Source organism: Stegostoma tigrinum, chromosome 6 (assembly GCF_030684315.1).
Source record: "Stegostoma tigrinum isolate sSteTig4 chromosome 6, sSteTig4.hap1, whole genome shotgun sequence".
Classification (NCBI taxonomy): domain Eukaryota; kingdom Metazoa; phylum Chordata; class Chondrichthyes; order Orectolobiformes; family Stegostomatidae; genus Stegostoma; species Stegostoma tigrinum.
This window is the reverse complement of record NC_081359.1, coordinates 88,536,132-88,561,427: the sequence shown is the minus strand read 5'-3', so window position 1 is coordinate 88,561,427 and position 25,296 is coordinate 88,536,132. Positions and strand designations below refer to the sequence as shown.

At 41.1% G+C, this 25,296-nt stretch overlaps 2 protein-coding genes and 1 long non-coding RNA gene across 13 annotated transcripts in view; 1 reads left to right on the top strand and 2 right to left on the bottom strand.

Moving 5' to 3' along the window:
• Positions 1 to 508: 508 nt before the first annotated feature.
• LOC132209777 (uncharacterized) lies at positions 509 to 1,761 on the bottom strand. The gene is made up of 2 exons (XR_009445862.1): positions 1,697 to 1,761; positions 509 to 747 (listed from the first exon to the last, which is right to left on the bottom strand). It is a non-coding gene; the product is annotated as an uncharacterized LOC132209777 (long non-coding RNA).
• Positions 1,567 to 9,954, top strand: alg11 (ALG11 alpha-1,2-mannosyltransferase). 2 transcript variants are annotated; one of them, XM_048532991.2, is made up of 5 exons: positions 1,776 to 1,794; positions 3,144 to 3,242; positions 5,572 to 5,805; positions 7,361 to 8,289; positions 9,529 to 9,954. In XM_048532991.2, exons 3-5 carry the CDS (start codon positions 5,576 to 5,578, stop codon positions 9,795 to 9,797), a joined length of 1,428 nt encoding a protein of 475 aa, XP_048388948.1. In that variant the 5' UTR covers positions 1,776 to 1,794; positions 3,144 to 3,242; positions 5,572 to 5,575; the 3' UTR covers positions 9,798 to 9,954. The 2 variants fall into 2 exon arrangements, with proteins under 2 accessions (XP_048388947.1, XP_048388948.1); XM_048532990.2 differs by lacking the exon at positions 3,144 to 3,242 and having other exon boundaries at positions 1,567 to 1,794.
• Positions 9,955 to 18,287: 8,333 nt separating this feature from the next.
• The window catches only part of LOC125453419 (serine/threonine-protein kinase Nek5-like), a 74,035-nt gene continuing 67,026 nt past the window's right edge, over positions 18,288 to 25,296 (bottom strand). For 4 of the 10 annotated variants that reach the window (XM_059646746.1, XM_059646748.1, XM_059646745.1 and 1 more), the window contains 3 exons: positions 23,354 to 23,506; positions 21,365 to 21,482; positions 18,289 to 18,826 (listed from right to left, as the gene is read on the bottom strand). In XM_059646746.1, coding sequence (XP_059502729.1) covers positions 18,538 to 18,826; positions 21,365 to 21,482; positions 23,354 to 23,506 — 560 coding nt within the window. In that variant the 3' untranslated portion in view covers positions 18,289 to 18,537. Of the gene's footprint in view, positions 18,827 to 19,883; positions 20,993 to 21,364; positions 21,483 to 23,353; positions 23,507 to 25,296 lie in introns of those variants that run through there. The other 6 variants (XM_059646743.1, XM_059646749.1, XM_059646750.1 and 3 more) reach the window with 3 other exon arrangements.

Sequence of the window (25,296 nt, the reverse complement as noted above, 5' to 3'; positions counted from 1 at the left end):
GTACACTCCTGTGACCTTGAAACCTTGTTTATGACTTCACTACTCTCAACCTCCTGGACACTGGAGCTACAATTCAGGTTCCCATCCTCCTGCTGAGTTAGTTTAAACCCTCCCGAAGAATAATAGCAAATTTCCCCCGCAAGGATATTGGTACCTCTCTGGTTCAGGTGTAGACCATCCCTTTTGGGGAGGTCCCACCTACCCCAGAATGAGCCCCAATTATCCAGGTATCTGAATCCCTCCCTGTGTTCATGTGTTCAACTGCTCTCGCTCCCTATTCCTCACCTCGCTAGCACATGGCATGGGCAGCAAACCAGATGTTGATAGACACATAAATGTGAACTAAACAGAAGGATAGCTACCACACATGGCCAATAAGTAGCGGGTCTAAATCGGGAGTAGGTATCGGCACAGCATTGGTGGGCTGAAGGGCCTGTTCCTGTGCTCTATTGTATCATATTATAAAATGTCAATTTGTACAGTATTGTGCAGTATGACAAAAAAAATGTAGCTCTGAAGCCAAGATGTTTATTTGACATTCCAAGTATGCTCCAAAATACTAAGAAGCACGGTTGTAATTGTTCCATATTATTTTTAAACACATGGTTAATCATCAAAACATTTCTGATTGTTGAAATGCAGCTGAAATATAATCTTCTTCCTTGAAAACACAGGCAAAGGTACCATTTACATTGTTTATTCTCTGCTCCAATTGAAATTCCAAGCAGTATCATAGCAACTGTAGATCTGGCACAAAGACAATATCTCAGGAACATGTAAAACAAAAAAAAACACAAAAAAGTATTAACAATGCAGAATGTTGATTGAAAACCACAGGAAAATCCTCAGATCAAGTGAAGGAAGAAATGCTACCTTTTATATACCATAACTGTTTTGCAAAAATAATAGTTTTCAATCTTACATCCCCAAAACCCAAATACTTTTGGAGAGCCTTTTTTTAAAAAAAGATATATTTTTATCAGAATTTAAAATAAAGCTGCTATTGCCTAAACCATACTAACGTCGCTCCAAAATGATAGCGATTTTAAGAAGCATGAACTTTATGAAACTGCAAATGTGAATGAAGGATTTCCAGACGTTTGGTGACATGGTCTAAAATGGGTCAACATGCCATGCAATACTGTTCCCATGTTAAAACAGCTCGTCAATGCTACATCACGGAATTAAACTTGCTAGATATTTTTCACGGACACAAAGTGCCCTTTAAAATAAATAAAAATCCGCTCTCTATGAATCCATACTATAATACAAGTCATCGTTCTTCCAGGCAAGATGCCAAAAAAAGTTCAGAAAACACTCACAGGGAGCAAAATAACGTCCAAACCACAAAGACTATGGTCAATAATTTTAGTTACCCAGAGGTAAAGGGTTTGATTTTATAAGCAAAACCAAATACAACCTACCCTAGAATTTAAAATAACACTTTTCAGAGTACAGCGGAACACTGGTTTTATTCCTATTCGGGTATAGTTAGGTAAATAAAAATATGTACACAGGAGCGAAGAGCTGTCAGAGGAACAACACGTTACTCCAGCCTCACTCACCCCACACCCCGCCAGGGAAGGACAATGAGCCTCAAACATCGCTGCAATTTTGTTTAATTTTTTTTCTGCCTGAGTAGGTGATATCTCTATCTTTATTCTCGGAAATTGACTAATCGTTGTAAAACAATTACCTTCGGTTACTGAGCGACACGGGAACATTCACTTCCGGAGCGGAGGTCAGTGTGTCCAAGATGGCGGCTGGGAGCTGGTGTCTCTGTGAGTTACTGAGGTAAGTGAAGTGCTGCCTGATTCTGCCCGTCAGGGGCGGTGATAAATAACATCCATTCAGTTACAGGACCTTCCCACTCCCTCGGTACGTGTAAATATAGTCTTGTATGTGTAAGAGATGCCTTTGGTAGGTTGGGATAGACTCAAATGTAAATCAGGAACAAAAACAGAAATTGCTGGAAAAGTTCAGCAGGTCTGGCAGCATCGGTGAAGTAAAAAATAATCAGAGTTAATACACCTCCTCCCACCCACCTTCCTGCAAAAATTCCATCCTATATTCCCAATTCCTTTGCCTGCGCTGCGTATGCTCCCAGGATGAGGCATTCCACTCCCATACATCTCAAATGGCTGCGTTCTTTAAGGACCACAACCCCCTCCCCCAGTGGTCGAGAACTCCCTCTACTGTGTCTCCCGCATTTCCCGCAACTCATCCCTCACACCCCGCCCCCACAATAACCGCCAAAAGAGAATCCCCATCGACCTCACATACCACGCCACCAACCTCCCGATCCAATGCATCATCCTCCGACACTTGCGCCATCTACAATCCGACCCCACCACCAAAGACATTTTTCCATCCCCACCCTTGTCTGCCTTCTGGAGAGACCACACTCTCCGTGACTCTCTTGTCCACTCCACACTCCCCTCCAACCCCACCTCACCCGGCACTTTTCCCTGCAGCCGCAGGATGTGCTACACTTGCCCCCACACCTCCTCCCTCACCCCCATCCCAGGCCCCAAGATGACTTTCCATATTAAGCAGATGTTCACCTGCACATCTGCTAATGTGGTATACTGCATCCGTTGTTCCCATTGTGGCTACCTCTACATCGGGAAAACCAAGCAGAGGCTTGGGGACCGCTTTGCAGAACGTTTACACTCAGTTCACAATAAACAACTGCACCTCCCAGTCGTGAACCATTTCAACTCCCCCTCCCATTCCAACATGTCCATCCTGAGCCTTCTGCAGTGCCACAATGATGCCACCATTTCCTACCTTCTAAGCTCATCCTGCTCCCTTGACCTGTCCATCCTCCCCGGACTGACATCTCCCCTCCCCACCTACACTCTCCTCTCTACCCATCTTTGGTCTGCCTACCTCCCCCCTCCCTATTTATTTCAGAACCCTCTCCCCCTCCCCCTTCCTGATGAAGGGTTTAGGCCCGAAACGTCAACTTTTGTGCTCCTAAGATGCTGCTTGGCCTGCTGTGTTCATCCAGCTCCACACTTTGTTATCTCGGATTCTCCAGCAGTTCCCATTATCTCTGAGAGGTTTAACATTTTGGGTCCAGGAGGGTCTGACGAAGGGTCATTGGACCCTAAATGTTAACTCTGGTTTTTTCTTCACAGATGCTGCCAGACCTGCTGAGCTTTTCCAGCAACTTCTGTTTTTGTTCCCGATTTACAGCATCCGCAGTTTTTTTTGGTTTTCATCAAACTCAGATGAAGGTTTGTTCACTTGATATGCTACTGTACAGAACGGAACTGCAGTTGTGACAATAAAAAGATCCTTTTTTAATGAAAGCATATTTTTGAAATAAAAAGAACAAACTTCAAAATAATTATTCTGTCAGAACATGTTACTAGGAAGCATTAATGAAGAGTTTATGAAGAGACTGATGAATCCTTGATTGGACGGTTATGGAGAAAAGGCAGGAAATTGGATGTGAAGAATGCTAGATCAGCCATGATCCTGTTGAATGATGGAGCAGGATTGAGGGGCTGAATGGTCTATTCCTGCACCTGTTCCTTGTGGTCTTAAGCTGGACATCGGACAGTGGATGAGTTGAGGGAAATCAGAGTTGATGTATTGGGTCCAGTGACCATTCTTCAAAACTGTTCTGAACCTGTCATGGATCAAATGTTTATCTTATCTGTGTGGCTATGAATCATTTTTAAACTGTTGCTCCTTAATTAAGCTACAGTTAAATTAATTGTGAATGTCACCTTCTTTCTGGATAATCTGGACCAGAATCGTTCTTGACAGGAGAATGAAATCAAGAAATGCAGATGCTGAAAATCTGAAACAAAGATAGTTCTGAAAAAGTCACAAGAACTCTACTTTCTCTCCGCAGACACTGCCAGACCTACTGGGTTTTACCAACAATTTCTGTTTTTGTTTCTGATTTCCATCACCTGTGGTTCTTTGATTTTTTTGCAGTATTTAAGGGCCACTAGTAACTACAAAATACTAAGTGCTGGAATAATGACAAAATTGGTATAAAACAGAACCCTGAAGAGTCATATTGGGCTTGAAATGTTGACTGGTTCTCTCTCCACAGAAGCTGCCTGATCTACTGAGTTTCTCTAATATTTGGCGAATTGTGTCAAATGGACTTCCTCCTTTTGAGCCATACGATTCTGGTCCTGCAGTCAGAGATTACCTAGAAAGAGGGTTCAGCTCAGAATTAATTTAAAAGTACTTTATGAAGAAGCAACAGTTTTAAAATGATTCATAGTCACATGTGACCCATGACAGGTGAGGATGGTTTACCTGTCCTGCAGGATGATGGGACAGATGATATGGAGTGCTGATCTCCATAGCTGGTGGTGTCGTCTTTGGATATCTAGACAAAGTATTCGGAAAATCTTCCAATTTATCTTCTGTCAGAAGAAGGTCAAAGTCAGTATGGATCACTTAGATTTTTTTTCTTCTTGAGAGCCTATTTTCAAGTAAGCATTGTGTCATTTACACAGATTGGCTTGTCCTGAGCTTTTCAGCCTTCATGCTAGTATGGGAACTTTCATTATAAGATTACTGTAATATTCAGGTCAATTTCTTAAGATTTATGCAGTGATTTCTTACCTCACTGTTCAGTGAAATTGATTGCCGCTCCATTATTCTTTTGTCATTACCACGTGTTAGGTGTGAACCATAATCAGATGTCACATCTCATGAGTTTTGGTTTCATTTCACACTTGTTTGACGTTTAGAAGTTAAAAGTTAAATTTTGATTACACTATGCTCTGCTTACAGTCCATGTCACGTGTTGTTAATATACTTTGCCTTAATTATTTCCAGAAATGAGATTGTCAGTTTTTCAGACCTAAATGATTAAAGATTTCTCGCAGTCATAAATTAAGTGACATCACCCCTTCGTTATGAACCACATCCATTGAATTTAATGAAAGTAGAAAAGTAAAAAGCTGATCTGACAATACTTTGTTTTATGCTATTGGCAGAAATTTCTCCTCCATTCAGTGTTGTGCAATAATTTTTATCTTGTTTCTTTTTCATTCAATGTCATTAATCTCTCAGCCCGAGAATGGAAGGCTCCTTTTACTTTTAAATGCAGTCCCTTATTTCTGGTCTCTCCCACAAGGAAAATATTCTTTCAGCATCCAATGTGTTAAGTCCCTTTTGGACCTTATATTTCGAGAAGATCTCTTCTTGCTCAGCCTGGCTGTTATACCCTTCCTCATAAAAAGATACATCTGTAATTTAGTTGCAAATATTACAGATCGCAGATTTGTGTATACTTTGGGCCAATTGCAGGAGATAATATGGTGGTACATTTTTTTGAAGCACTCGGGCTATTTCCTTTGTGAGGCCGTATGAATAAAGAGATACAGTCATCCCAACATATTTCTGTGTGCTTTGATGTGGCAAGCTGCAGAGCAGCGTTTTCTGAGCAGATATACAGTTTAGAATCGAGATCAAAAAGCTTCCAAGCAGTGGTGGCTAAAAAGTTCCAATTGTAATGTATTAAATACTGTGGCAGTCTATCTATCCAGCTGATGATTAGCTTTTTATATAATCTTTTGCTCTTTCCGTTAGGTTTATGTTTTCGTTGATCATTCCTGCACTTCTCGTAACTGCTGGCTTATCATTTATCCTTGCTGCTATTTTATTGTATATTCGATTCTGGATCTGCCCAAAGAAGAAAATACTACAAACTTCAGGAAAAAATGGCAAGAGACGACTAGTGGTGGCATTCTTTCACCCATACTGTAATGCTGGGGGTGGCGGAGAAAGGGTATTATGGTGTGCAATAAGAGCTTTACAGAAGAGGTGAGTCCCAATTTCTTCAGTTGGAGTCTAGTTGATAATTTTAGTTAGTTGCTTTCAAACCAAAATATAGTTGTGGGATCATTTTAACTGTATGGAATACCAAGTGAAACAGGAATAATAATCCTAAGCATTACTTCAAGCTCAATCATAACTGTGAAGTGAGAGAATGTAGGTAAAACTAGAAACTGCAAGAAAAATAACCTGTTCATCAACAATCAGTTTGAGTTCCACCAGGGCCACTCAACTCCTGTCATCATTATAGCCTTGGTTCAAACATGGGCATAAGGTTTGAACTTGAGCGAAGGTAAGAGTTGCTGCTCTTGACATCAAGGCAACATTTGACTGAATGTGTCATCAAAGGTCCCTAGGAAAATTGGACTCAATGGGGGGAAGCATTCCCTCACAAAGGAGAATGGTTGTGGATGTTGGAGGCTACACATCTCAATCCCTGTATGTTACTGCAGGAGTTCCTCGGGGTAGAGTTTGAGGCCGATCTATCCTCAGCTGCTTTATCAATTACCTGCTGTCCATCGTAAGGTCAGAAGTGGGAGTGTCCACTGATGATTGCACAATTTTTAGGATCCATATGCTGCAATGTTGGTACACTATTCACGTTTGGGCTGATAAGTGACAAATAGCACCAATGCCATATTAGTACCAAGCACTAACCATCTTCAACAAGGGAGAATTTCCCATTGACATTCAATGGCACTGAACAACAGTGTTAAACATGAGGGTCACCATTGACCAGAAGCTGAAGTGCACAAGCCATACATTAATACTGTGGCTATGAGAACAGGTCAGAGGCTGCAGTGTCAGGAGTGAGATGGAATATTCTCCACTTCCCGAAGAGGGTGCACTCCAGCAACATCCTAGTAGTATGGCACCAAGCTTGGTCACCTGTTCTAATGTCTCCCTGTTAATTTATTTCTGATAATACTCTCTTCTAACATGTTGAGACTTTATTTTTATGTTAAACACATTATAAATGCAACATTTTGATCAATATTTCCACATGTAGTCCATGCTGGAAGCTTCTATTACAGCCAATATTTGCACAATGTTTTCAATCAAAGTTTGTACCTTGTTTGATCAATTTTTTTTTAACTTCAACTTTAGATAAATGTAAAATGCTTGATATAATCTATTTTAGTGTTGCAGCATATCAACGAACAGTTCATTAGGAACAAAAACAAAGTTGCTGGAAAAGCTCAGCAGGTCTGGCAGCATCTGTGGAGGAGAAAACAGAGTTAACGTTTCAGGTCTGGTGACCCTTCCTCAGAACTTCTGAAGAAGGGTCACCGGACCCGAAACATTAACTGTTTTCTCCTCCACAGATGCTGCCAGACCTGCTGAGCATTTCCAGCAACTTTGTTTTTGTTCCTGATTTACAGCATCCACAGTTCTTTTGGTTTTTAACCAACATTTAATGTTTATTTCTGCATAACTTAAGTGTCTAGTATCCTGTAAACATTTTCCCCGGTATTATTGCACTATAAATATCAAAGTTAGTGACGGATCCATTCTAAAAGATGTCTATTTTTGAAATTCACAGCTATGAAGATATTTTAGTGATTATTTATACTGGAGATCAAGATACCACAGATGAAGAAATTCTGAATGGAGCTTATAGACGCTTTAATATCAAACTTCTGCAACCTGTTCAGTTTGTTTTCCTTGAAAAACGACATCTTGTTGAAGCTAAGCTTTATCCATATTTCACTCTCCTAGGTCAAAGTCTGGGGTCTATTTTCCTTGGGTGGGAGGCCCTTATGAAATGTGTTCCAGATATCTTTGTAGATTCCATGGGCTATGCTTTCACACTTCCTCTCTTCAAGTACTTGGGAGGCTGCCATATTGGCTGCTATGTTCATTATCCTACAGTTAGCACAGACATGCTGTCTGTGGTGAGGGACAGGAATCCAAGATTTAACAATGCAGATTTTATATCGACAAATCCCGTACTGAGCAATCTCAAACTTGTATACTATTATATCTTCGCTTGGATGTATGGATTGGTTGGTTCTTGCAGTGACATTGTAATGGTAAATTCCACATGGACTTTGAATCATATCCTTGCTCTTTGGAAAGCTGGTGACCGAACCCATGTTGTCTACCCACCCTGTGATGTACAGACATTCCTGGATATTCCATTAGTGGATGACACTAAAAAGACAGAACATTCCATTGTCTCAATTGGCCAGTTTCGGCCGGAGAAAGACCATTCTCTACAAATCAGAGCCTTCAATCAGTTCCTTCAGATGAAGAGTGCTCAGAAGTCAGCTGTGAAGTTAATATTGATTGGCGGTTGCCGTAATGCAGATGACAAAGTGCGAGTAGCTGCTCTAAAAGAACTGTGCAAAAATTTGGGAGTTATGGAAAGTGTTGAGTTTAAGATTAACATTTCATTTGAAGAACTTAAGAAACATCTAGCGGAAGCCATTATTGGACTGCACACAATGTGGAATGAACATTTTGGTATAGGTGAGAATACTGTACAACTTCAATATTGATTACATTTCAGGAATTATTATAGATTGATGTTTCGCTTTTATTTATAGGCTTTTATAGAATTTTGCATGCAAGTCTTGAGAGAAAAAAACAGAATTATCTAACTCTACTTCAATTGAAATTCTAAATCAACACAGTCCTCTGTTTAGTAATTATAAGTATGAAGCAATTTTTGGAGCACATTGTATGTACCTAGTGCAAAATCATCATCTTTCCTCTATGATTCTTGGCAATTGACTGTCCCGTTTTCTGATGCAATTACATTTGGGCTCATTTGGATATTTTAGAAAGTGATGAATTCTAAAAAAACAAACTCTGGTTTCTGTTAACAGTTTGAGGTTCCACTGATTGGGAAGGGTGATGATTAAAATTGGGTATTTATTCATTCCTTGTGCACCTTTCACTAGTGGGAACAGCAGGTAGGGGAAATGTATTTCAGATGTGACACCAAAAATCCTTAAAAATTGAAAGTTATTGCTATAGTTCTGCGTAGCCTGAACAACCCATTCAATGGTAGTAACTAAGAGGGTGAGTGGAGAAGAGCAAAACTATTTGTTATTCTTTCTAAGTTGGGATGTGGAGGAATAGGTGTTGGACTGGGGTGGACAAAGTTGGGAGTCAAACGACACCAGGTTATAGTCCAACAGGTTTATTTGAAATCACAAGCTTTTGGAGCACTGCTGCTTCGTCAGGTGAAGTGACTTCTAAGTCAGAAGGGAGTTGGGTGAAGGCAAAAATGGGACTAGTATTAAATAATGATTGCTGATACAACTAGAATTTTAGTTTAGTGTCTAGTGACTTATATCAAATGTTGATGACTTTTTTTGGCTAGCTGTCTGAATACAGTTAGGAATCCACTTTTATAAACCCATATTCATTTAGTGGCACAGCATGAGGCTTTTGCACAGAGGAAGCCTAGAACCTTCTCAAACAAAATAGAACTGTCAAGAGTTAATTTGCAACTTTACTGACATGGTATACGATTGTTTATTCACATTACTATCTCGCGATGAATGGTGTGCTAGGATTAAAGAATACTTATTCAAACCTAGATGAACAAGTTAGTTAGAACCCCTGATACATTGAAAAATTGTTTTTTATATTTATGAAATAAATTGATTTTACTTCAATTTTAAATTATTTTACAGTTCAAGGTAATGAATAGTCTGTGATTTACCATGACTATTTAATTGTCTGCACTTTTTCTTTCAGGGGTGGTTGAATGCATGGCAGCAGGAACTGTTATTCTGGCCCATAATTCAGGAGGCCCCAAGCTGGACATAGTAGTACCACATAATGGAGTTCAGACGGGTTTCCTAGCAGATAGTGAAGAAAGTTATGCAGATGCAATGAAGAACATTCTATCACTGTCACCTGAAAAGAGACTGGAGATCAGGAAGAGTGCTCGACAGTCTGTGAGCAAATTCTCTGACCAGGAGTTTGAAACATCATTTATATCTGCTGTGGAACTATTTTTTTAACGGAAAATCATTTATAATTATTAAACCATGTAAATAATTTTCCCTACCCTTGGAGGGAGGGAAGAGGGATACAAGGTATTGTATGTGTTTATTGGTGTATATTTGAAAGATTCATAATGCTGTACAGAGCCTCTGTTATAAAAGCTTATAAATCAAACATGCCTTTTTTAAATTGGGAAAAGAGAAAATAGATTTGAAAAGTTTATAGAATCATCGAGTTATACAGCTTGGAAACAAAATAGTTGGTCCAACTTGTCCATGAAAATCAGATATCCTTAACTGAGCTAGTCACATATGCCAGCGTTTGTCCTGTATTATTCTAAGCCCTTGTTATTCATGTACCCATCAGATGCCTTTTAAATGTTGTAATTGTACCTACCTCCACCATTTCCTCTGGCAGCTTGTTCATACATGCACAACCCTCTGTGTGAATAAGTTGCCCCTCAGGTCCCTTTTGAATCTATCTTCTCTCACTTTGAACCTATGCCCTCTAGTTTTGGACTCCCCTGGCCTGGGCAAAAAACCTTGGCTATTCACCTTGTCCGTGCCCCTCACGATTTTATAAATCTCTACAAGGTCACCACTGATACTCTAGGTAAAATAGCTCCAGCCTATTCAACCTCTCCATATAGCTTAAACTGTCCAGGCGTGGCAATATCCTTGTAAATTGTTTTTGGACCTTTTCAATTTTTAACAGATCTTTCTGATAGCAGGGGGACTAGAAGTAAACACAGTATTCTAAAAGTGGCCTAATCAATGTCCTGTGCAGCCTCAAAATGACTTCCCAAATCTATACAGAATGCATTGACCAATGAAAGCAGAGGTGCCAAATGCCGCCTTCACCATCATGTCTACCTGCAACTCCACTTTCAAGGAATAATGCACTTGCACTCCTCGGTCTCTTTGTTAAGTAACATTCCCTCAGACCCGACCATTAAGTGTATAAATCCTGCTTTCATTTCCCCTATCAAAATACAATACTTCACGGTTATCTAAATTAAACTCCACCTGCCACACCTTGGCCCATCTGATCAAGGTCCCGTTATACTCGGAGATAACTTTATTCACTACACCGCCAATTTTGGTATCATCTACAAAATTACTAAGCATATCTCCTATATTACATCTAAATCGTTTACATAAATGACAAAAGTAGTAGTCCCAGTACCAATCCTTGCAGCACACCACATGTCACAGACCTCTAGTCCAAGCTGCTCTGTCTCTCACCTTAAAGCCAAATATGTATCTAATTGGCTAGCTTCCCCCTGGATTCCATGGGATTTAACCTTGCTAACCAGTATACCATCTGCAATCTTGATGAATGTCCATTTAGACATCTACACTCTGCCTTCATTAATCTTCTTTGTCACTTCAAAAAAAACTCAAGGAGACACAATTTCCAGCACAAAAAACTGCTAACTGTCCTTAATCAGTCCTTGCCTTTCCAAATGCATGCAAATCCTGTTCCTCAGAATCCCCTCTAACAACTTTCCCACCACTGATGTCAGGCTGTCTGGCCTATAGTTCCCTGGATTTTCCTTAACAGCCTTTCTTTAATAATAGCACCACATTAGTCTACCTGCAGTCTTCCAACACCTCACCTGTGGCTATCGATGATACAAGTATCTCGGCAAGGGGCCCAGTAGTTTCTTACCTATCTTCCCACAAATTTCTAGGATACACCTGATCAGGTCCTGAGGATTTGTCCACGTTTATGCATTTTAATACGTCTAGCACCTCCACTTCTGTAATATGGACACTTTCAAGATATCACTATTTATTTCCCCAGATTCTCTAGCTTCCATATCCTTCTTCACCGTAAATATTGATGTGAAATACTTGTTAAGTATCTCACCAATCTCCTGTTGTTCCGTACATATTGATCTTTAAGGGGCCCTATTATCTCCGTAGTTACTCTTGCCCTTAATGTATGTGTAGAATATTTTTGGACTCTCCTTAACTTTATTTGCCAAAGGTATCTCGTTCCCTTTTTGCCCTCCTGATTTCCCTCTTAATTACACTCTTACTACCCTTCTACTCCCTCTAGGGATTCACTTGATCTCAGTTGTCTATATCTGACACATGCCACCTTCATTTTCTTGACCAGAACCTCAATTTCTCCAGTCATCCAGAATTCACTACACCTCCCAGCCTTGCCTTTCACCCTAACACCCCCTATACACTGTCTCTGAATTTTGATTATCTCTTTTAAAGGCCTCCCATTTTGCAACCTTCCATTAAGGTGTGAATTGCCTCTCCCAATCAACCTTTGAAAGTTCTAGCCTAATACTGTAAAAATGGGTCTTCCTCTAATTTAGAACTTTAACTTTTAGATCAGGTCTATCCTTCTCCATATGTTTTAAAACTAATCTAATTATGATCACCGGCCTCAAAGTGCTCCCTCACTGGCACTTCAGTCACTTGCCCTTCCTTACTTCCCAAGGAAAGGTCAAGTTTTTTTCTCTCTCTCTAGTAGGTACATCCACATGCAATATAAGAAAGCTTTCTTCGACACACTTAACAAATTCCTTTCCATCCAAGCCCTTAACACTATGGCAATTGCACTCTTATGTTTGGAAAGTTAAAAATCCCCTGCCATAACCACCCTATTACTCCTACAGATGTCAGAGATCTCCTCACTTATTTGCTTCTCAATTTCCCACTCACTAATAGGGTTCTAATAAGGTGATCATCCCTTTCCTATTTCTCAGTTCCACCGATATAACTTCACTGGACATTCTCCGAGGAATATCCTTGCAAGGACAGCCATAATGTTATCCTTAACCAAAAACATCACTTCCCCTCCTCTTGCCCCCATCCCTCTTGCTATCCTTCCTATAGCATCAATATCCTGGAACATTAGACTGTCAGTCCTGTCCCCCCCACCCTGTGCTTTGATTCTGTAATAACTGATTTCCTCGTTCCCATGTTCCCAACAATGCCCTAAGTTCATCTCCCTTACCTGTCAATCCTCTTGCATTGAAATAAATGCATGTAATTTATTTTTCTCACCTCATTCTCTGCCTTGCTCTTGCCTGTCTTGACTATTTAATTTGCTCCTCTTCTCTACTGTACCAACCTTAGACATCTTTTTTTCTCACTGTCATCATTTTGGGTTTCTCCAAAAGCCTCCCGAATAACTCTAGCATATCCTCCCGCCAGATTTTAGTCCCCTTCCAATTCAAGTGCAATTTGTCTTTCTTATACAGGTCACTTCTACCCCAGGAGAGATCTCAATGATCCAAAAATGTGAATCTCTGCCCCTCGGACCAGCTCCTGCCCAATCCTCCTATTTCTATTCTCAGTAGCACATGGCACCAAGAGTAATCCAGGTATTACTACCCTCAAGGGCATACTTTTTAACCTCCTGCCTAACTTCCCATATTCTCTGTGCAGAACCTTCTCCCTTTCTCTCCCTGTGTCATTGGTATCAATGAACCTTCTGCTACTCTCCCCACTGAGAATATTATTAACCCTCAAGACACCAGGGAGACTCTGGCACCAGGGAGGTGACACACAATTCTGTCTCTCACTGTCAGCTGCTAACTAGAGATTCCCCCATCACAATCGATCCCTTGGACCCTCTAATTATACTCTTTATAGTAGGGCTAGTCTTGCTACCAAAACCTGGCTGTCAGTGCTGTATTCTCCCTGACAGGCCAACACTCTCAACATTATCCAAAATAGCATACTTTTTTGAGAAGGGGATAGCCTTAGGAGACTCCTGCACTACCTGCCTAACTCTCCTACCTTTCCTAGTAGTAACTCATCTACCTGACTGTATCTGCAGTTTTCCTACCTATCTGAAACTGACATCCATCACGCCTCCTAGCTCCAGTAAATTCCTCATTGTCTGTAACTGCCACTCTAACCAATTCAATGTGATCCAATAGGATTCATATCCAAACATACTTCTTGCAGACATAACATCAAGGTAAATTAAAATTATCCCTAATTTCCCACATCCAACAGGAAGACCACATCACTCTACTAAAAGCCATCTCAGCATCTTAAACAGTCAATAGACCCAAAAAGAATTACAACACAACACACTTCCTCAAAAACTCAGTGTTAGCACAATCATACTGCTCAAAAATACTGCTCCAGGATAAGTTAATACCTATCTTTTATATTAAAAATTTAATCAAGAGACAGATCTCAGTAAAACATAAATATTAACTCTCAGCTTACTCACTATTATGGATTTACAGTAAAAAAGATTAAGATTTATAAGTCTTAAAATCAAACACTTAGCTGATCAGTCTCTGAAATCACTGATCATTCCCAGCTGCTGTGTATAGTTCCAATATTGAGGTCTCCCAAGGTCAGTTGTAAAACTGCACTGTTTGCCTTTCTTTGACTGATCTCCAGAGATGCTTGTAATTTCTTATGTTGACTTATGTAGTGATTGGAACCGGGTGGACCTCATTGACTACGAGCTCCTTGACTGGTGTTGTTAAACTGGACCAAACAGGGAAGCCCTGGCTGATCAATATTCACGGGAGATTTAGAATTTCCTCAGCTCCGAGCTGGCTGGCCACAGTCTGTGTACTGTACACAAGTAAATATAGGGTGATTTGGTGAAGGGATAGCAGCCCCTATGCAGTTATTTCAGTGGCAATGGGAGAAAATAGTATGTGTCTGAAGAACATTCACCTGCAAAGGTCATCTTGGAGTTGGGGTAAGCATTTCTGGCATCATGCCTTTATTTGAGAAACTTGACTCATTTGATCCTTCTGTCAAAGATTGGGCCCACTATGTGCAAAGAATGTGATATCTTTTCCAGGCAAATAACAAGCATTTGAAAAGCAATCACTAATCTTTCTGGCTGCTTGCGGATCTGCAGCATTTTCGGTTATAAGGGGCTTAACTTTCCCAGAGACACCAGACACTAAAACCTTCCAAGAGTTGATAGAGTTGGTTAAGGAATATTATGACCCTAAACCTTCACCAATTCTGAGATACCATCAGTTTTATTTGGCTGTTAGAGAACTAGGGGCATATCAGAATTTTTCACAAGGTTGTGACGACTGGCAGAGGCACGTGAATTTGTGTTAACACTGAATGTGATGCTGGGAGACCATTTGGTATATAGGACTACTGATGTACCCTTGCAGAAGTGTCTACTAGCTGAAGCCCAACTGGAGCTGGCTTTGTCATCAGAAAATACAGCAAGTGGAGTATGGGAGCTACAGGGCATCCCAAAGAAAGTGGACACACTCACCTATCCAACTGACTGTAGGGATCACCACTTGAGTGCAGGCACTTGCTCAGCCTCACAAAGACCATATCCGGAGCAGAGGGACCATAAATCAGCTCAGAGTAGAGTCCCACAAAGCCAAACCTTGGCCAAGTGGCTAAAAGGTTCTTCAGGATTTGGGCCAGCAAGCCATTGTAGTTGCTGCTGGTCTGCGGACACAAAACAGCAAAGGGCTCCTACAAGGCTTGACTTGATTAAGAAAACTTGTAGGCCAGCACCCAGAACAGTGCACACCCTGGGAAGTCTCTCTACATGTGGGCTGGAACAGTTAATTTGCTTAGTGACATCCAAACTGAAATTGATTAAAATTAATGTTTGGTTAAATGGTCACCCAGATCCCATGGAGGTCGATGTTGGCGCAGCTGTATCTGTGGTTGCCAAATCTGTCTTTAGCGAGATTTGCTTGGGACTCCAACCCTTAAGTTTAGGGTATCATCAGCCTGCACCCTTTTCCAGCAGACCATGGAGAACATTTTACAAGGGCTATCCCAAGTTACCATTCATCCAAATGACTTATTAGTAACAGGGAAGACCAATAAAGAGCACTCGGAGAACTTCGACATAATGCAGTCATCTTTGGCATAAGGAAGTTCCACCAGTATCTTTATGGATGGGAATTTGTCAAAGTAACAGATCACAAATCTCTGCTAGAGTGACTGAAGGAAGACAAGGCAGAGCCTCCCATATCTTCTAGTAGACTTCAGCATTGGGCCCTTATTCTCAGCATGTACAAAGTTAGAACACCATCCAGGAAGCCAAGTGGTTAATGTGAATGCCTTGAGTCACCTACCACTGGCAGATCCTCCATCAGTGGCTTCCCCCAGGAAGGGTCTATTTTGGTTTTAAACTTCCTGGACACCCCTCCAGTCACCAGTGACAATAGAACATAGAACATTACAGCACAGTACAGGCCCTTCCGCCCTCGATGTTGTGCCAACCTGTCATACCGATCTCAAGCCCATCTGACCTATACTATTCCATGTACGTCCATATACTTGTCCAATGACGACTTAAATGTACCTAAAGTTGGCGAATCTACTATTGTTGCAGGCAAAGCGTTCCATTCCCTTACTACTCTCTGAGTAAAGAAACTAGCTCTGACATCTGTCCCATATCTTCCACCCCTCAATTTAAAGCTATGCCCCCTCGTGCTCACCGTCACCATTCTAGGAAAAAGGCTCTCCCTATCCACCCTATCTAACCCTCTGATTATTTTACATGTTTCAATTAAGTCACCTCTCAACCTTCTTCTCTCTAATGAAAACAGCCTCAAGTCCCTCAGCCATTCCTCATAGGAACTTCCCTCCATACCAGGCAACATCCTAGTAAATCTCCTCTGCACCCTTTCCAAAGCTTCCATATCCTTCTTATAATGCTGTGACCTGAACTGTACATAATACTCGAAGTGCGGCTGCACCAGAGTTTTGTACAGCTTCACCATAACCTCTTGGTTTCGGAACTCGATCCCTCTATTAATAAAAGCTAAAAGACTGCATGCCTTCTTAACAGCCCTGTCAACCTGGGTGGCAACTTTCAAGGATCTGTGTACATGGACACCGAGATGTCTCTGCTCATCTACACTACTAAGAATCTTACCATTAGCCCCGTACTTTGCCTTCCAGTTACTCCTACCAAAGTGCATCACCTCACACTTGTCTGCGTTAAACTCCATTTGCCACAGCTCAGCCCAGCTCTGCAGCTTATCTATGTCTCTCTGCAACCTACAGCACCCTTTGTCACTATCCACAACTCCACCGACCTTACTGTCGTCTGCAAATTTACTAACCCATCCTTCTACGCCCTCATCCAGGTCATTTATAAAAATGACAAACAGCAGTGGACCCAACACCGACCCTTGCAGTACACCACTAGTAACTGCCCTCCAGGATGAACATTTCCCATCAACTACCACCCTCTGTCTTCTTTCAGCAAGCCAATTTCCGATCCAAACTGCTATATCTCCCACAATTCCATTCCTCCGCGTTTTGTACAATAGCCTATTGTGGGGAACCTTATCGAACGCCTTGCTGAAATCCATATACACCACATCAACCGGTTTACTCTCTTCTATCTGTTTGGTCACCTTCTCAAAGAATTCAATAAAGTTTGTGAGGCAAGACCTTCCCTTCACAAAACCGTGCTGACTATCCCTAATCAATTTATTCTTTTCTAGATGATTATAAATCCTATCCCTTATAACCTTTAGCAACACTTTACCAACAACTGAGGTAAGGCTCACTGGTCTATAATTACCAGGGCTGTCTCTACTCCCCTTCTTGAACAGGGGAACCATATTTGCTATCCTCCAGTCATCTGGCACTATTCCTGTAGACAATGACGAGTTAAAGATCAATGCCAAAGGCTTGGCAATCTCCTCCCTGGCTTCCCAGAGGATCCGAGGATAAATCCCATCCGGCCGAGGGGACTTATCTATCTTCACCTTCTGAAGGATTTCTAACACCTCTTCCGTGTGAACCTCAATCCCACCTAGTCTAGTAGCCTGTATCTCAGTATTCTCCTCGACAACATTGTCGTTTTCTAGAGTGAATACTGTTGAAAAATATTCATTTAGCGCTTCCCTATCTCATCTGACTCCACACACAACTTACCACTATTATCCTTGATTGGGCCTAATCTTACTTTCGTCATTCTTTTATTCCTTATATCTGACTGTGGACATTAAAAGATCTTGTCCTGGCAAAGCAAAACAGCTGGTGGTAATGGGGGAAACAAAAGGGCCATCACAACCAGACTGATACATTTCTGGGCCCAGCGAGACCAGATCACCGTAGAGGGCAGCATATAACTGTGGGGAACAAGGGTGAGCGTCCCAAGTAAAGGTCGCTGCCAGATACTGACTGAACTCCACCAGGGTCATCCAGGGGTTTCTATGATGAAGATGTTAGCAATAAGTTATGTCTCGTGGCCAGGGTTGGATGCTGACATAGCTGCATTGCTGAGGCAGCGTCTACAGTGCCACCGGCAGCGCCCTCACATTCATGGGAATGGTTGGGAAAACCCTTGACTCAGTAGTTGGTCAACAGTGCCAATCCTTTCATGGGGTCAATGTTCCTGGTCACTGGGAACACCTGTTCAGAGTGTTTGGATGTGCACAAAGTAAATGGTAGATTTCAGCACAGAGGCAATTACGTATCTTCATGGATTTGGATTGACTGAATAAGTAGTAATGCTTGCAAATGACTGGAAATATATTCCTAAAAGCGACAAACTGACTTTTATTATTGACTATAAAGACTATACAAGTTAGTTGGATTATAACCTTGCTGAATAACAATAACTACTTGCACAGTTGGTTGCCTTGAATGTTGTAATTAATGGATCAGAAGATGCCAAGTTAACACGTTCAGCAAAGCAGTTTCACAGAAGTTTTTCTTTGAAACACAAGTATAGATTTAGACAGAACTGCGTGCTTGTGTTTCAACTGACTTCAGGTAGTTTATCAGCTATGAGACCATCACACTAACTGTCTGTATCATTCTCTGGCAGTTGTCCCATTTTGTTCTGTATAATCCCTGTCTGGAATGGTGCACCTATGTTTCTTTCATCAAAGGATTCCTCAGGCTTTCTTGGAGAATCAGAACCAAGTATTTCCTCGTGGCCTTCATTCCCCTGTTCCCCTTCTTTATTGGATATCCTTTGGCTGATTTCTGTCTCATCACTACCTTGTATTTTCTCTTCTGGGTGAACTAGATCTTGCAGAGACTCTACCAGCTGCTCTATGAGTTCATCTTCTGATTCTTCAAAATTTCTAGGGAAAACAACAATTCATACAAATATCACTGAGAATCTTGCAAAATAACACAGAGTAGTCACATAAGAAAGTTTTGCAGTGGTCAGATCTGGAAATATTGAAAGATTTAAACTCAATCCCAGCTGCCTATGCCTGACATATGTCTCCTTCTTATTCTTGACCATATCATCAATTTCTCTTGTTATCCAGCAATCCTTATATCTACCTTCACCTACATCTGCCTTGTCCTTCACCCTATCAGGAACATACTTACCCTCAACTCAAGTTATCTCATTTTCAAAGGTCTTCCATTTCCCACCCATCCTTTTACCTGTGGATAGACTCCCCCAGTCAACTTTTGGAAGTTCTTGCCTAATATTGTCTAATGCTGTCAAAATTAGCCTTACTCCAATTTAGAACATTATCTTTGTGATCAGTTCTATCCTTTCTCACAATTATTTTAAAACTGTAGAATTATGACCACTTACTGGAAGGTCGAATTTGAAAGCTGAGTACAGGATTAAGGATAGGATTCTTGGCAGCGTGGAGGAACAGAGGGATCTTGGTGTGCAGATACATAGATCCCTTAAAATGGCCACCCAAGTGGACAGGGTTGTTAAGAAAGCATATGGTGTTTTGGCTTTCATTAACAGGGGGATTGAGTTTAAGAGTCGTGAGATCTTGTTGCAGCTCTATAAAACTTTGGTTAGACCGCACTTGGAATACTGCGTCCAGTTCTGGGCGCCCTATTATAGGAAAGATGTGGATGCTTTGGAGAGGGTTCAGAGGAGGTTTACCAGGATGCTGCCTGGACTGGAGGGCTTATCTTATGAAGAGAGGTTGACTGAGCTCGGTCTCTTTTCATTGGAGAAAAGGAGGAGGAGAGGGGACCTAATTGAGGTATACAAGATAATGAGAGGCATAGATAGAGTCGATAGCCAGAGACTATTTCCCAGGGCAGAAATGGCTAGCACGAGGGGTCATAGTTTTAAGCTGGTTGGTGGAAAGTATAGAGGGGATGTCAGAGGCAGGTTCTTTACGCAGAGAGTTGTGAGAGCATGGAATGCGTTGCCAGCAGCAGTTGTGGAAGCAAGGTCATTGGGGTCATTTAAGAGACTGCTGGACATGCATATGGTCACAGAAATTTGAGGGTGCATCCATGAGGATCAATGGTCGGCACAACATTGTGGGCTGAAGGGCCTGTTCTGTGCTGTACTGTTCTATGTTCTATGTTCTATGTTACTCCAAAGTGCTTCACCACTTACACCTCAGTCACTTGCTCTGCCTTATTTCCAACAGAATATCAAGTATTGCTCTACTGGAATAGGTACATGCACATAAGGAAGCTTTCCTGTACACTTAACAAATTCCTCTCCATCCAAGCCCCTAACACTATGCCAGTCCCAGTCTATGTTTAGAAAGTTAAAATCCTCAACCATTACAACCTAAGCATTCTTACAGATATCTGAGATCTCCTTATATATTTGCTTCTCAATTTCCGGCTGAATATTAAGGGGCCTATAATACAATCCCAATGAAGTGATCGGAAGTCTCCAAGCCGTGAGAGTTTGGAGAGAATTTTTCCAGTTGTCAGACTGATAAGGGATTTAGGCCATTGGAATTGAAAAGAAGTCTTATTAATCACACATGAAATGGAAACTTTGCTGGTTTGGCTAGCATTTATTGCCCGTCCTTATTTCCCCTTGAGAAGCAGGTGGTGGGCTGCCTTCTTGAACTGCTTGCAGCCCATGCTCTGTATGTAGTTTCACAATGCTGTTAGGGAGGGAGTTCTAGGATTTTGGTCTAGCGAGACTGAAGGAACAGCAACATATTTACAAGTCAGGACGGTAAATGGAATGTGCACTTGCAAGTGCTGGTGCCCCCACATGTCTGCTGCTCAAATCATTCTAGGTGATAGTGATCATAGGTTTGGAACATGCTGTCTCAGCAACTTTGGTGAATTTCTGCAATGCATCTTGTAGACGGTACACACTGCTGCAGCTGAGCATGAAGGTGGAGGGAGTGAATTGTTTCAATGTGATAAAATTCAAGTGGGCTGCTTTGTCCTGAATGTCGTCAGACTTCTTGAGTGTCGTTGGAGCTGCACCCGTTCAGGCAAGAGAGGGTTCTCCAGCAAAAGCAAAAACAGAAATTGCTGGAAAGGTTCAGTAGGTCTGACAGCATCTGTAGAGAGAAATCAGAGTTAACTTTTTGGGTTCAGTGAACCTTCCTCCTCAAAACTCTGTTCTTATGATCTATCGAGGCAGGTTTAATTCTGGGATCTGATTCATCCAGTATCACAGCCAGCTGGTATCACTGGATAAATAGATCAGCAAAAAAAAATCAGCTAAAACACACAAGGGAGACAGAACTGGAAGGTTCTGTTGGTAGTATTAGATGGAAAAGGCGAGGGAAGGCTGGTGTGATTCGTAAACAATGGTGTGAACTACTTGGACCAAATGGCCTGTTTCTGTGCTTTACATTCATGGTAGTATCCCATTGTTTATTTGAATGCTAGTAGGTTAACAATTTTTTTAAAAAGAGCGGTCGGCTTACGTGTCATCGTCATCAGATCTAGGTTCCAGTCTTGCCTTATCGAATTCTGTTTCAGAGGCAGTACTTGATTTGAGATCATCGTTCTCATCAGTTGTTTTCAAAGTAGTCATTGTGTCATCTGTTGAAAATAAACACAGAGCAATCAATAATCTGTGCTGTGTGAAAGGGCAAGGCTGGGCCAGTGTACAAATAACTATCTCTGTAATCATTCTCTTAATCCTGTTCCTGGTGTCAGAAAACTGAAAAATAGAATGGAATTATTTCAGTCACAAGCCTAATAAAAATTCATAATGATGGCTGCATTTTTGTTACACAATATAGAACACATATGCAAGTTATCAATACATACATACATCATAAACGTTGACCGTATTGTTCTTAAGGAGCTGCAACAGTGCAGTAGAAGAGACGTCTGCCTGATCATGGAAAAGGGTACTAACCTTTGTCCATTTCTACAGGTTAGCTCCTTAGAATGACATTGGCTGGGCTCTTAACATAAGATATATTTGCTTCTTGTAATAAGCCTTCATCTTTCAGAATAAAGGGGTCAGCAGCAAATGAAAGACTCCTGACAGCTGCACTATCACAAGATAGGAGAGTGACACCAAGGCCACCTTCAGGTGGAGTTCAGCTCATTTTTCAAGGGACAATATTTAGATTTTCTCTTGTTGGAGACGGTCATTGTCTGGCACCAAGGTCTTGCTACTTATGGAAATAGATTGTTCCAGTACCTGGGCTCTCATGAGTGGTGCTGAACATTGTGAAATCATCCATGAACATTCTGACTTTATGACCAAAGGAAGATCATTGAGAACGCAGCAGGAAATGGTTGGTTCTAGCACATGATCCTGAAGTACAGCTGCAGCAATGACCTGGAGTTAAGATAATTGACCCCAATAAGCACAACCACAATCCTTTGTGCCAGGTGTGACTCCAACCAGCAGAGCAGTTCCCCCGATTTCCATTTACTCCAATGTTGCTAGGATTCATTGATGCTATACTTGGTCAAATGTTGCCTTGATGTCAACAGCAGTTGCTCTGACCTCACATTCACTTTTGTGAGAAATTTTGGGGATCACTAAGTCCAAATCTAAACAATGCCTCATTTTAAAATAGAGAAGAACTTGAAGCTGATCTATTTATGCCACATTAATGACATCCCCCTCCAATTTTTGCAAAGTGGTTACAAAAATTAGCAGAAGAATATATTTGTATTATAGCACAGCAACAGTCACTGTGTACACCATGAGGAAATAATTTACATTTGCTAAATTATGTTAATTCAAGAAGGTATTGGATGGTGATTTGGATAGAAATAATGTGCGAGGACATGGGAAAAAGCAGGAGACTGGCAGTAAGTAATGATACTTATTTGAAGAGCTGGTGCAGAAATGATGGACTGAATAACCTCCTTCTGCGCTGACACTTTTGGGATTCAGTGATTTTTTTAAAAATAGTTTTACTCAGCTAATAAATAGGTATTTATTACAACACATAAAATTCTGAGAAAAAGAGACATGCTGACAAAGCATCTTGTCATACAATCATCAGAGCACACTCAAGAATACCAAACCTCAAAGAGACAGACAACTTAAAATGCATGAGAAGAACGTGTTGATTGGTTTGCAAGTGGAATCTGATTAGTGGTCGTATTGTCATGGACAGTACACCAGGAAATGCATGGCAATACGTCTACTAACTACAGTCCACATTCCTAGCAATCAGAAATCATTTCCCATGTATTATAAATTATTGTTCCCTTTCAGTTTTGGTCTTCTTGCAATTCTGTCCTGCTGAGTTCAAGGCAAAAATCTTCAGCAGCATGTTTCTATTTTTCAGCACGTCTCAAGTTCTGTGGTACAAAGTAACTAAAGGTATTTTGAATATTATTAGTTTAAATTAAGTGATATTTCATCTTATTATAATTTTAAACATACAATTGAGCAGGCTAGTCATTTCATACAGTCTAATTGCAAGATATTTCTTTACCAATGTGATTTTCACTCATGGTCTGACAAACAGATGATAGTTCAGCAGCCTGTAGTGCATTCAGCAAAGTATCTGGTGGTTTTTGTTTCCAATGATTTCTGCTTTTAGGAGTATCTGCATTCATCACCATAACCTCATCGGATTTGGAGGTAGCTAAAAAAATTAGAAAGTCACATTCAGTAAAACTTACAAATATTTACAGTGGCCCAGAATCCATTGAAATGAGACACCTCACAGTGTACCATATCAGTTAGACATTTTTTCCCTTGCCCTTCAACTCAATGCTTTACAAATTATTAAAAATACAAGTTGCCAGTAGTGTTACAAGAGTGGTGGGGCATCTGAGACTTGGGTGAATGATAGTAGTTAGGCCTAGTGACAATTCGCTACTTAACCAATACAATACTGACTTAGAAAGAAATAGAGAGAAAGGAATACTGCAGGTCTCCTCAAACGTTTTTCTGTTGTGATCCCTTTTTTTAATCCAATGAGCAATGTGGGCTTCACTGGGCAGGCCATCATTTATTGACCATCTCTAATTGCCCAGGAAAAGGTGATGGCCTTCTCGAACCTCTGAACTCCATTTGGTACAGGTAGATACAAAATGATGTTCGGGGAGGGATTTCCAGCACTTTGAGCCACTGACAATGAAGGAACAGCGACATGTTTCCAAGTCAGGATGGTGAGTGGCTTGGAGGTGAAACTGCAGGTGTTGGTGTTCCCATATATCTGTTGCTCTTGTCCTTCTAGATCATACTCAGTGTGTATTTGGAACATGCAGTCTAATAAGACTTAATAAATTTGGTGTGGTGGTTTTGCCACGTGCTTCATAATCCCAAGATCCAGGTGATTCTCTGAAGACCTGGGTTTGAATCCCACCATGGTAGAATTTGAATTTTAAAGGATCTGGAATTAAAGTTCCAATAATGACCAAGAAACCATTGTTGATTGTCACAAAAAGAAATTGGTTACTAATGCTCTTTGGGCAAGGAAATCTGACATCCTACACATAACTTCAAGCCAACAGCGATCTTGTTAACTCTTAACTGCCCTCTGAAATGGGTGAGTCAGTGTAGGCCTGAGACTGGGAGAATCCGTGTGGGCCTAAAAACAGGGGAGACAGTGTAGGCTTGAGTTTGGCACAATCAGTTTTGACCTGACTCGGGAAAGTTGGGTGTGAGGAGTTGGGTCTGGCTGTGTAGGGGATTTCTGACAAAATGTCCCATTGGTCATCCTGGCAAAGTCAGCAACATCACATGTTGACAGGGGGCTAGCAGCAACAGTGGAAACAGGAAATGGCTAATTGAATATGCTTGAAGACAAACTAACACCGTTTCTGTTCTGAGCATACACACCTGACCAAACTGGCCTGCACCTTGAAGACTGCTACAGGACATAATGATGTGATGTTCAGGTACCTGTCTCACCTTCAGTTACCCTCTCTGTGTGATGGAGTCAGTCAGTTAGTTATATTATGCATGTTACATAACGTTACAGTAACACCAGTAAGCAAAGAATCTAGACTGCATGTGCATGTGCAAGTACATGATATTTAAGCCATGTCAATAGTTGGTGTATAAATAAATCTCAATATACAGGACACAGCAAAATGCAAATTTCATGGTATATGTCACATGGGATGACTTACAGAAAACCACAAAACATGGTGGCAGTGAGTTGGCACCTAAAGCTAGTTAGTGACAGTAAATAGACGCCAAGGCTGATAAGGCGACAGCACTGTCGCAGTTGTGAGAAGTTTTTTTCCCCTAACAGTCATCATTTCTCATTATCTGCATGAGCTCTGAGCTGGCAGTACAAATACAACCAAACTAAAATGCTACAACCAAAACTAAAGGCTATAAACCTGTACTGAAGCACACTGAGCATTCTATGTCTCTCTTTAAAGAAACTATGACAGCCCGCTGTTGGCTGGAGTAAAATAA